This window comes from Doryrhamphus excisus, chromosome 11, assembly GCF_030265055.1.
Source record: "Doryrhamphus excisus isolate RoL2022-K1 chromosome 11, RoL_Dexc_1.0, whole genome shotgun sequence".
Lineage (NCBI taxonomy): Eukaryota > Metazoa > Chordata > Actinopteri > Syngnathiformes > Syngnathidae > Doryrhamphus > Doryrhamphus excisus.
Window position 1 is genome coordinate 2779719 of NC_080476.1, and position 11711 is coordinate 2791429.

At 40.9% G+C, this 11711-nt stretch overlaps 1 protein-coding gene across 2 annotated transcripts; it reads right to left on the reverse strand.

Annotated features, from left to right (window-relative positions):
• Nucleotides 1-814: 814 nt before the first annotated feature.
• Nucleotides 815-8917, reverse strand: lrrc32 (leucine rich repeat containing 32). Of its 2 annotated transcripts, XM_058086415.1 has the most exons (3): nucleotides 8729-8916; nucleotides 6779-6881; nucleotides 817-4479 (listed from the first exon to the last, which is right to left on the reverse strand). In XM_058086415.1, the coding sequence occupies exons 2-3, from the start codon at nucleotides 6875-6877 to the stop codon at nucleotides 2614-2616; spliced, it is 1965 nt and encodes a 654-aa protein (XP_057942398.1). In that variant the 5' UTR covers nucleotides 6878-6881; nucleotides 8729-8916; the 3' UTR covers nucleotides 817-2613. The 2 variants fall into 2 exon arrangements, with proteins under 2 accessions (XP_057942399.1, XP_057942398.1); XM_058086416.1 differs by lacking the exon at nucleotides 6779-6881 and having other exon boundaries at nucleotides 815-4479; nucleotides 8729-8917.
• Nucleotides 8918-11711: the final 2794 nt, after the last annotated feature.

The window sequence follows — 11711 nt, forward strand, 5'->3', positions numbered from 1 at the left end:
TAAACAAAGTCTAGACGTTTGCATTTATCAGATGCAGGAATGCTAACAGGCGAGTCGATGAGATCTCAGGTTTCCTGTGACGGCTCCTTTAAATGGGCCACTATTAGTCCAGTGTAGCTTCTTATCTTATTCTTACTTTTTTTAGACAGTATTTATTTAGACACTAATACATCAAAGACACAGTTGATATGAATAATCTGGAATGTTATTTATAATTTGCGAGTGAATCATCAACTAAAACGAGGATTTTCCTCTTTGATGTAAAAACAGGACGGCAACATCCTGTTTTTTTTGTCTCTGCAGGGGGCATTGACTCACCAAACTTCAACTATACACGGTGGTTAGGAGCCACTTTCTCCTTCTTTAATGAGGCTTAAAGCTCCCACATGGAAACTGTCATGTTATGGTAATGCTTTAGTTGATTGCAAACATACATACAATGTTATGTTGAAGTGTTATTTTTATAGTTCTTTTTAATGACAAATAAATCATTTTCAATACACTATCTTTAACCTTTTTTTAAAATTATATATATATATATATAAATATATAAAAGGGGTGCGGATGTTAGCGACGTTAGTCGTACACTTTGTAATTATTAAAACAAATGCTAACGCTGTTACTGGTTTGACCCACAAAGCCCACCGTAGCTCGATACCTTGGCCATGTTAGCAGCCGTCCGCGACAGCCTTTAGAATATGTTACACGCAAATACACACAGCAACATTTGTTAAAAATCGTCTAACTGCATATTTTAATAAAAAACCACCTCTTCTAACGAGCCTAAGTGCGTTAATAGTGATTGTACCATTCTTACGGATCACTGGAGAACAGCTCCGTGCCAAGACGTCGTCTGTCACAGTGCATTCTGGGACTTGTAGTACCTGCGGTTATTAACCGATGACTTTATAAACACACACAAACTTGCTGTCCCAATAAAAGTTCCCCTACCGTTTTCTGCTTCTTATATTTATGAGGCATTTTTACACAATAATACATGATCCATATAATGCATGTTGTCAAATGCCCTTGTAAAACAAAGAATGCCAAATTAAGTCAAAATAGCTAGCGGTAGTCAAGCTAGCGGTAGTCAAGCTAGCGGTAGTCAAGCTAGCGGTAGTCAAGCTAGCGGTAGTCAAGCTAGCGGTACCAATGCAACTTTCCTTTCTTCATTTTTACATTGCAAATGTATTAACATATCATCAAGGGTATTAATGACAACAATTACTTCAAAGCTGGCATGTTGGGGGCCCGACAACAAGAACGATTGATTCCAAATTGGATGAAAATGAGGGACAAAAGGCTGTGAATACAGTGTGCACAGGTTTATGATTCATCACATTTTGTCAGTGTGTCACCACAGTATACGTATCATACATTTATACCAATGTATACTACCGAGGGTGATCAGTCCAATATCACATAACAGATGTAGTGGGACAACCATAGGCCTGCTACTCATTACAACAAAACACAGTTAAAATGTCCAGCTTGGCTTATATAATAGAAAAATAAATTATATGTATTGACTTTTAGCATTATTCAGCTCTTAGTGTTCACAAAAGATACAATCACAAACAAAGTGCAGTCTACATAAAGAGTGTGCAATCAAGTCATGTGGCTTCTTCATTAACATTATACTTCATCGAACAGTAAATATTGTTTTATTTTAACCTTTCGTAGTGTTGTAAGCTTTTAAAAGAAAAATGCGGTGTTTAGGCTGAATGTCAACAAGTGATTTTGATGTTGCAAATTACTTCAACGGGCGGCACGGTGGTCTAGGGGTTAGCGTGCAGACCTCACAGCTAGGAGACCAGGGTTCAATTCCACCCTCGGGCATCTCTGTGTGGAGTTTGCATGTTCTCCCCGTGCATGCGTGGGTTTTCTCCGGGTACTCCGGTTTCCTCCCACATTCCAAAAAACATGCCAGGTTAATTGGTGACTCCAAATTGTCCATAGGTATGAATGTGAGTGTGAATGGTTGTTTGTCTATATGTGCCCTGTGATTGGCTGGCGACCAGTCTAGGGTGTACCCCGCCTTACGCCCGAAGACACCCCCCGCGACCCTCGTGAGGAAAAAGCGGTAGAAAATGAATGAATGAAATTACTTCAACTGTAATGCTGCATAATTAGCATAATCAGATTTTTGCTAAAGTGAGGTGAGTAGCAAGCTTCAATGTCGTAAAGTCACTGAAATTCAACAAATTTGTGAGCAATGTGGCTCTTTCTTTATCAAAATGTAACTTTAGGATCGTGTTCCTTCAGTTCCAGTCCTTGTGATGTGCTATGCTAAACTAAGATTAGCAAAGCTAATAAACAGTGTCAGATTAGGAAGTGTGTCTCAGTGTTTCAAATGACAAATACGTTTTACGTTCAGGGTATAGCAGCAGAGAAGTCAATTTTTCACATTAAGATATTTTTTGTATCAAAACCAAACAGGAAAACATAATTAGAAAGATTTTTTTTTTCAAAAAAAAGTTTTCATTTTCTAGTGGTTTCTTTCGTCCCCAACCGGCCTACTTTAGTGCAAGTCTGAGATTTCAAACCCAATTTCAGCCGTCACATCCGTTTGAAAAATCCTCCCAAGGTATAAAAAGTTTTCTTCTAAATTGTTCATGCAGTAAACCTTCGGACATGCTTCCGTTTCCTCGACTTGCAGTATTTCACCATCAGTCCCAATGTGATCGCCGCGAACAACACAAACACGACAACAACAATAACATGGTTGACTTTCTTTGGGCTGTGACACATTTCCTGGCTCACTTTCTCGATATTGACCGGTGCCGCGTCCTCCCTTAGAAGGCAGGTGACCGTCTCGATGTCGGGCACCACCACGGCCGAGTGTTGGACCAAATGCAGGAAGCCGAGGTTGCCGCAGCAGCTGAGAGGGTTGGAACCCACATAGAGTGTTTTTAACGAGCGTTCCAGAGCAACCATGGTGCTGTGTTCTAGAGTGACTAAGCTGTTGTTCTGCAGATTGAGCGTCTCGATGGATGACTCTTTGGACCATGCGGGGAGACTGGTCAGCTGGTTGGTGGACAGGTCTACGACTCTGAGGCTCCTTAGCGATGACATATCCGTATTCAGCTTGGAAATGTTGTTTTCTCTCAGGAAGAGGTGGACTAGGGTGTGCTCCAGACCGGACAGAGAGTCTGGATGCATTTCCAGGCCGGAGTTGAGGGACAAGTCCAGTAGGCTCAGAGGGGTATCAGCAAATGCACTGACAGGTAAACTCTTCAGGTTGTTCTGTGAAAGGTAAAGGTACTTCAGATTGGGAATGCAAGAGAAATGGACGCAGTCTGGAGGATGGAGGTGCTTGTGGTCTGACAGGCATGGTTTCATGTCCGAGGGGCAGACTCTCAGGTTGTTCTCCTGAAGCTGCAGGAGGTTTAGACTTGGAAGTCTCTGGAGTGTTTGCTGTTCAAGGGTGCTGAGGTGGTTTCCTCGTAGTAAAAGCTCTTTCAAAGATTGTAGAGTAGCTTCGCCGAATGAAAGTCTCTGTAAGGAATTATAGTTGAGGTTGATAATCTTCACTGCGGGTAGAAAGTCTTTGTCAGCGATCAAAAATGCGTCTATACAGTTGTTGCTCATGTTCAGGACCTCCAGGGAGGTCATCGTGTGGAAAAAAGACTGGGGTATGTCCTTGAGTTGGTTGTAACTCAAGTCCAAGTATCTCAGGTGATTCAAAACCACGTGGGTCTTTCTTTCTGCCGTGTCGGTCATGTTGACGCTCTGCAGTTGATTGCGTGAAAGGTCCAAATGTCGGATGGCGTTGTTTGCCGGGAGCAGCGGGAAGCAAGGCAGCTTGTTTTCGCTCAGATCCAAAAAGACCAGGTCGTACACATCGGTCAGTCTCGTGCTCTGGAAAATCTCAAGGCTGTTCTTGCTGAGGTTTAACACTTTTAACCGACTCAGATTGAAGTCTGTGATGCACGTGATGGAATTCTTGGACAAATCGAGCTCGGTGAGATGATCCAGAGAGTCGAAGGCACCATCTTCGATCTCCAGAATGACGTTGTTGTGGAGGCTGACTTTCCTCAAAGACAAAGCTCCCCCGAAAGTGTTTTGTGCTATTTTGGTGATGCTGTTACTGTTCAAGGACAGCTCCACGAGTGAGGGGGAGTCCGCGATTAAGAAGTCGGACATGCCGGTGTACAACCCATTACTGGACAGATCAAGAGTCTCCACGGCTGCAAGAGTCCCAATTTTGTTTTTGGAATGCGCAAATACATTTAAATGATTCCTGGACAGATCCAGGATTTTAAGATCAGTCATGTCTTCAAAGAGTCCAGGCTGGATGAAGTGGATCTTGTTTGAGTGGAGGTTGAGGTGACGGAGGTCCTTGCGGTACGCCAGGGTTTCCTGGGTGAGGTTCTGGACCTGGTTGTGTGAGAGGTCCAGCGTTTGTATACCTGGGGGGAGGTTGACTGGGGCGCTGGTGAGGCTCAGATTGCTGCAGACCACCACGCTCATCTGGACCTGCCGACAGAGAACAAAATGTTCGTAGTGGATGTTGGACTGATCCACTACCGCATGCTATGCAAGAGTGTTTATGATAAAAATCTCAGTTCTCCAAGTCAGAAAAACAGCAGCCAAGAAGGTACCCCCTTCTTTGCCATTTTCTCCCCCTTGGCACATTGAAATATTTATTGTACTTATTGAGTTCATAACTCAAACCACATGGCTGAAGAACCCCCACCCCACCCCACCCTCGAATGTCTTCCAGTCCAAAAACAGCCCATTAAACTGTCTCCATCTCTGATTTCTCACTAAGGCCTTTCAAGTTTTTCTTGGCATATTTGTGGTTTGATGAAAAGTGCTCGCTTCTTACACAATACCTGCACAGGGTAACGTCTAGCGTCTGTGTATTTTAACCCAGCCCAGGAAATACCATGTTTTAACTGATGGAAATGGTCGGTATTTGGGAGACCAAGAACAAGATTTTGGAAAAACAACAGCATTAAAAAACACTACTGTGATTTAAAAAAAAAAAACACATGGTCTTCTTCTGGTTAACAATCAGCCGGTAAAAATAGTGGAAAATAGTGATGCTGTAGCGTTCATGCTAACGCTTGTTTTGCATCCAGCTAAGTCACATTACACACCAAAGTTATCGACAATAGTCGTACCTGGACGGACCTGTGAGACGTAGCAATGTGCTAAACCGCACCTGGAAAAAAGTGGTCCAATAATTCAGAGAAGTAGCTAGGCTAACTGTTAGCTTACTCCATAGCTTACCTCGCTGACTCCATAGCCGTCAGGCTTGTGTGGGGTTGCCAACCGTTCAATATTTGGAGTCACTCAAATCCAAAATAGTCAAATATCAACAAACGGAATGAATGACAGGACTCTTTATGTAACATTTTAGGGCAAACTTCTTCCCAACACTTTCCTGCTTTGTCACCAAGTCTTGTGGTACGCCCTGGTGGTGTAGTGTATACGCTTCCGCCAGGTTTGCGGGTTCAATCCCCGGCCAGAGTTGCATCAGGAAGGGCATATGGTGTAAACGTTAAGCTCAATCATGCCTTTGTCTTGTTAGCAAGCAACAGCAAGACAAACCTAAAAGACTCATTTATCTCGTTGGGTAAAATGATGACGTTATTTTAGACTTGATGAGTTGGTCCTCAATTTTTGGTCTACTTTGGGCTTCTCCTGTTTTTGGTCGCTATCGTGTGTTTTATTTCGTCAATTGGCTTTGCGGTTGCGATTGTTTTGTTCCATGTGACAATCAGGGAGTTTGTTGCTCGTACGTCGTCAGCGTTGACCGCATTCATTCATTCATTCATTCATTCATTTTCTACCGCTTTTCCTCACGAGGGTCGCGGGGGTGCTGGAGCCTATCCCAGCTGTCTTCGGGCGTAAGGCGGGGTACACCTTAGACTGGTGGCCAGCCAATCACAGGGCACATATAGACAAACAACCATTCACACTCACATTCATACCTATGGACAATTTGGAGTGGCCAATTAACCTAGCATGTTTTTGGAATGTGGGAGGAAACCGGAGTACCCGGAGAAAAGCCACGCATGCACGGGGAGAACACGCAAACTCCACACAGAGATGCCTGAGGGTGGGATTGAACCCTGGTCTCCTAGCTGTGAGGTCTGCGCACTAACCCCTAGACCACCGTGCCGCCCTCCATCGCTTCCTTACCTAAAAAAATTGGTAACTAATACAGGTTCCGCATGCTAATAAAGAAAACACAACGGAACGGCGGAAGAGATTGTAGCGTTTATAGCGAAATAACGCTCCACTTGCTACATGGCTAACGTAGCCAGGTGTGGCTTTACGGAAGAGCTCCTGGGCCATTCAGCGTCAGGAACCTGATGTAGTCCAACGGCAGCTAGGCTAACTGTTAGCACCTCTTAGCTTCCTTCCGCCACTTGGCCATGGCATGTCGTGGTGTGGTCAACACCATGACGGATATTCCCGTGTAAATATCGAATTGTGATGGCTGGAAACTATTATGGATGAGCTTCATGTGGACCACCTTGGTCATGGAGCCATGTTGGTGCAACTTTGACGTTCCTTCTTATGTTCCTTAAACGCTCCCTTTATGAGCCAGCGGTGATTCCATGTCTCATCACCTGAGTGGAGCATTTCCTCGGAAGAAGGAAGGCAGGAAGCGGGATGACTTACGTCCCAGAATTACATCAACGACTACTAACGGTCATTTGAGAAGGGCTTTGCCAATGAAGTCGTCTAATTGTTTACACGAAGAAGAAAAAAGGTAAGGAACGTGCAGGACGGCCAGAGATGATGAATCAACAGGACTTACCGTGTGGCAGGAAGGGCGGTGGCGGGGAAGGCGGGGACGGTGAGCGGCGGACGCCATGCCACCGATGAGGAGCGCGAGGAGCAGCGTCGAGGCGGCCATGTTGCTGTGGCACAAGGATCAATCATGAGTAGACACCAGAGCAGGATGCTCGCCGGGAGCCAAAGGCTCGCTAGAGGAAGCGAAGGGGAAGTGGAGCGGCTGGGTTGACCTTTGACTGAGCTATTTATGTCTTCACTCACGTAGAAAAAGGGGCTTTTTCTCCTTTATCAACCGGTTCCACGGAAAGGGGATGACTTTCCAAATGAAAGCATTGTCCAATGACAGTGGCTTCGTCATCATGTGAAGATCTTTGCGTGACTCATTGTTCTCGAGCAGGAAAACAAGCAGACCTTCATGATGACAATATGGGAGGCAAAAGTCCTCTCGACTGTATGACAGCTACAAGAACGCCGGTCTGAGATCCTTTATGTTAGGGCTACTCAACCGCTGGGTCGGGACCCAAAAGAGGGTTACAGATCATTGTGGGTGGGCCACAGACAGTAAGTCAACTATGTCATATGATATACAAGTCATGTCTGGCGTCTTTTTAAGTCAAATACGATACTGTACGAACACGTTTGCGCTACAATATCGTGTCCATAGATATGTGTAAATGCTAAAAAAAAAAAAAGAAAAAGAAAAATGACTGAAACAAAAGCAGAAAAATATGAAAAAATAATATTAAAAATGACTTAAAAGTGTAAATGCTAAAATAAATCATAAAAATGACTGTAATAAAAGCATAAATATTATTTTAGAAAATAAAAATAAAAAAAGTGAGGACAAGTGAGTCCGAAAATTAATAGATTGAAAAACTATTACAATAGAAATGACATGATAAAACTATTTTTTTATTACGTAAATAAAACTCTACCAAAAAAAATAAAAGAAAAACATTCTAAACTAAAATACAAACAACATAAGTGTCACAAAATAGCACAAATTAATTAACAGATATTACCTTTAAAAATAAGTGTTCAAAATAATAAAATAATACAAATTAAAAAAAAAAAAGAAATACAATAAAAATAACAAAGTATAAAAATTATTGAAAATAAATATAATGATATAATTCAATTAAAGTGTAAAAAACAATTTAAAATAAATATGAATAAAAATGACAAGTAAAAGTGTAAGAAAATAATACAAATTAAAAAATAAAGTCAATTAAAGCATAGAAATAATTTAAAAATACATATAAATAAAATAACTTAAATAAAAGTGTAAGAAAATATTAAAAATGAAAATAACTTCAATGAAAGAGTAAAAACGAAAAAAAATCAATAAAAATGACTTACAAAAAAAATGTATACAAATTTAAAAGTGTAAAAAAATGAAACATCCTTTTTCTATGCTGCTTATCCTCACAAGGGTCGCGGGTATGCTGGAGCCTATCCCAGCTGTCCTGGGGCGAGAGGCGGGGTATACCCTGGACTGGTGGCCAGCCAATCACAGGGCACATATAGACAAACAACCATTCACACTCACATTCATACCTATGGACAATTTGGAGTGGCCAATTAACCTAGCATGTTTTTGGAATGTGGGAGGAAACCGGAGTACCCGGAGAAAAGCCACGCATGCACGGGGAGAACATGCAAACCCAGATGGGAACCCAGGTGGTCCATATGTCCTGACTGTGTGGCCAGCATGCTAACCACGAGGCCACAGTAAAGCATGCAGATAAATCCAAATAGAAATGGCTGCCAAAAGTAGGCGGTGGTCTCACGATTAGAGTTGAGAAGCTGTGGGCTATAGGATAGACCAAATACCTGAATAGGATGGAGGTATTTAAGGAGCTAGTCAAAGATCCTGTATTTGACAGGAGAGCTGTGCTACAATTATGGAAGTGGGGTGAAGTAGGGTGTGATGCGTGTGGTTTGGCTTCCATAGAAAAACAAAAATGTTTACCTGACTCTCAGCAGAGTTGTCGTCGTCCCAGCGTGTCCTGACTACGTTGATTTCACATCATCAGCCGCACACACACACACACACACACACACACACACCCTTCCTCTTGACGTTAGATAGCAACCACTGGAAACCAAAAGGCTGCTCTCTCGCTCAGCTCGGACTGCTGGTTCCAGCCATCAACATCCTGTGAGAACATCCTGTAAAGGGGGCCAGGCCTCCATCCAAAAGCACCTCCCTCCTTCTCCTCTCAGAGAAAGGCCTTAAAAGGGGGTCCTCGTTACTACAAGACACCCTCCATTCATCACCACCTTGCGCTCTTCTCCTTCTACAAAAGGCCACTAGCAATTCTGGGGCACTTAAGAGTTCAAAGGTCACGCCTGCCTTTGGCCATTTTAAGAAAGCATACTTGAAATGGTGTGTTCCTCATATTTGTCTTGGACGACAAAGCGGCTATTTAGGGATGGCAAAACAAACACAGGGAAGCCACACATCACCTTTAACCCACATCTGTGTAAAACAGGCTCTGATTGGTCGTCAAACTCTTACACCGCAATAACGGACGTGAACATTTTCGAATCCCAATCAAAAGCAACATAAAAATGGACGATATCACATGCCGTGTTTGAGGAAAATACTACGTGTACGCTCACACCACGGCTGGCATGCAGTTCAACTCACCATCAAGGATCCAAACACAGACCAAAACTTGAATAGTACACATAGTACACGTAGTACACATTCGGAGATAAGAAAGACAATTATGTGATCAAAAGTCAAAATTATGAGATGAAAAGACAAAATTATGACAAACAGTCATAGATATTAGACATAATGAGATTTAAAAAAACGAAATTCCGAGATGAAATTATGAGATGAAAAACAAAATTATGACAAACAGTCATAGATATTAGACATAATCAGGAGATTTAAAAAATCAAATTTCCAAGATGAAATTATAAGATGAAAAAAATTAAGAGATAAAAAGTCAAAATGTGACATGAAAACTTCAAATTTATGAGATAAAAAGTCAAAGATGTGGGATAATTATGAGATAAAATTATGAGAAATGTCTAAATTGTGAGATAAAAATTCCCAATAATGAGATACAAAGTGATAGTTATGAGACGAGATGACATGAAAAAGTCCAAATTATGAGAGAAGTCAAAAATGTGAGGTTAAAAACTTAAAATTATGATATAAAAAGTTGAAAATGTGAGATTAAAAACACGAAATGATGAGACAAAAAATAAAAAATGTGAGATAAAAACTCAAATTTATGAGATAAAAGTCCATAATGTGAGATAAAAACCTCATAATTATGAGATTAAAAAGTCAACATTATGAGAAAAAACATCTAAACTGTGAGATAAAAAGTCATAATAATGAGGTACAAAGTGATAATTATGAGACAAAGGCATAATTATGAGAAATAGAAATTGTGAGATAAAAAGTCAAATGATTATTATTAATATTAATTATAAAATAAAACCATTATGTGATTTTTAAAAAGTCGATATGATGCGCTAAAAAGTCCAAAATGATGAGATACAAAGTCAGAATTCTGAGAAAAAGTCATAATCCTGAGTTGAAAAAAGTCCACATTATGAGATAAAAAGATGAAATTATGTGGAAAAAGTCGAAATGATGTGACTAAAATGATGAGATAAGTCAAAGTTATGAGTAAAAAAGTTGAAATGATGAGATAAAAGTGGCGTGAGATAAGAAAATCCTGAGTTGAAATGCCCATCCATCTCCAGTATGAATGGTCTATGCTGCTTACCCTCACTAGTGTGGCAGTGGTATACTGACTTAGGCGAGAGTTGCCAACAGAGTTGACGAAATTCCATCCCTCCGAACGACATATTTTCTCAAAAGCGACTAGCAACAATTCTCTTTACTTTTTCTGGCATCGTCGAGGAGTTTTCTGGGATTTGGGGACTCAACAGTGAAAGCACTGGGTCCCAACCAAGCAGGTGTGTTTATATTTTAATTGTTAGTTTTTAGTCAATTTCTACTCTTTATATGGAAAACGAAGTGGATTGAAGTCCAATTCCCGGGGTAAACTAAGTTGCTATTACATATATTGACCAGAAGAGCGCGCTAGTCATGAACCACACCGAGTCATGCTAATATCAGCCACAGAATAAACACGACATCATCTGCTATTGCTGCTCAATTGTGCTAAAGGTCTCATTGGCCATTTTAATGAAGGCGTTTCTGTCTCTCCTGAGGTTACGCTCTATTCCTACACCATTTTACATCATCATATGCTAATGATATGCAAATTAGACGATCATCCAGCGACTTTCTCAAACAGCCAATAGCTACTTTTCTTACTGAACAGTTGGCAACCCTATATTCCATATAATTCAATGAAGCAAGTCTTACCTGGTCTTTGCTCAGCCACTCCGTTGACTTGTAGTTTCAGAATGGACATCTTTTCATGGAGGTTGGCCTGCCAACATGAAAAGCCCCTTTGTTTTACCTGTATAAATCCGCGGGATTCCCAGCAGTTTGCAAGCATAAATACCGCCCTCTGCTGGTCACACGGCTACGGTGCATCAATATGTTGCTTTACCGTAAACAGCTACTGGCGGGTTGGAGGGATTCTATGGTCCAATTGAGCCATGAAATCCATAATTAAAACATTTATTTATTTTAACAAAAAATAATGAATTTAATTGTGCATCCATCAACCTACTATTTATGATTAAATCATGATAAAGCAAGTTATTTATTATACACCAGTGCAATGAATTTAGGTGCATTTGAAGTAATTGACGGACATATTCATATTAAATATCTCAATTCATGTTAGTATCTATTTTATACAGCACTAAAATAATATCAAAATGAAATGTGTATTTATGTATTTGACTCCATTGTGACTATTTGCTTGCAACTTCCTGTTATATAAGATGGATTTTCAAGATGTGCAATATTTTTTTCAGCACTTTTTAAATGTAATCAAACTGTTGTA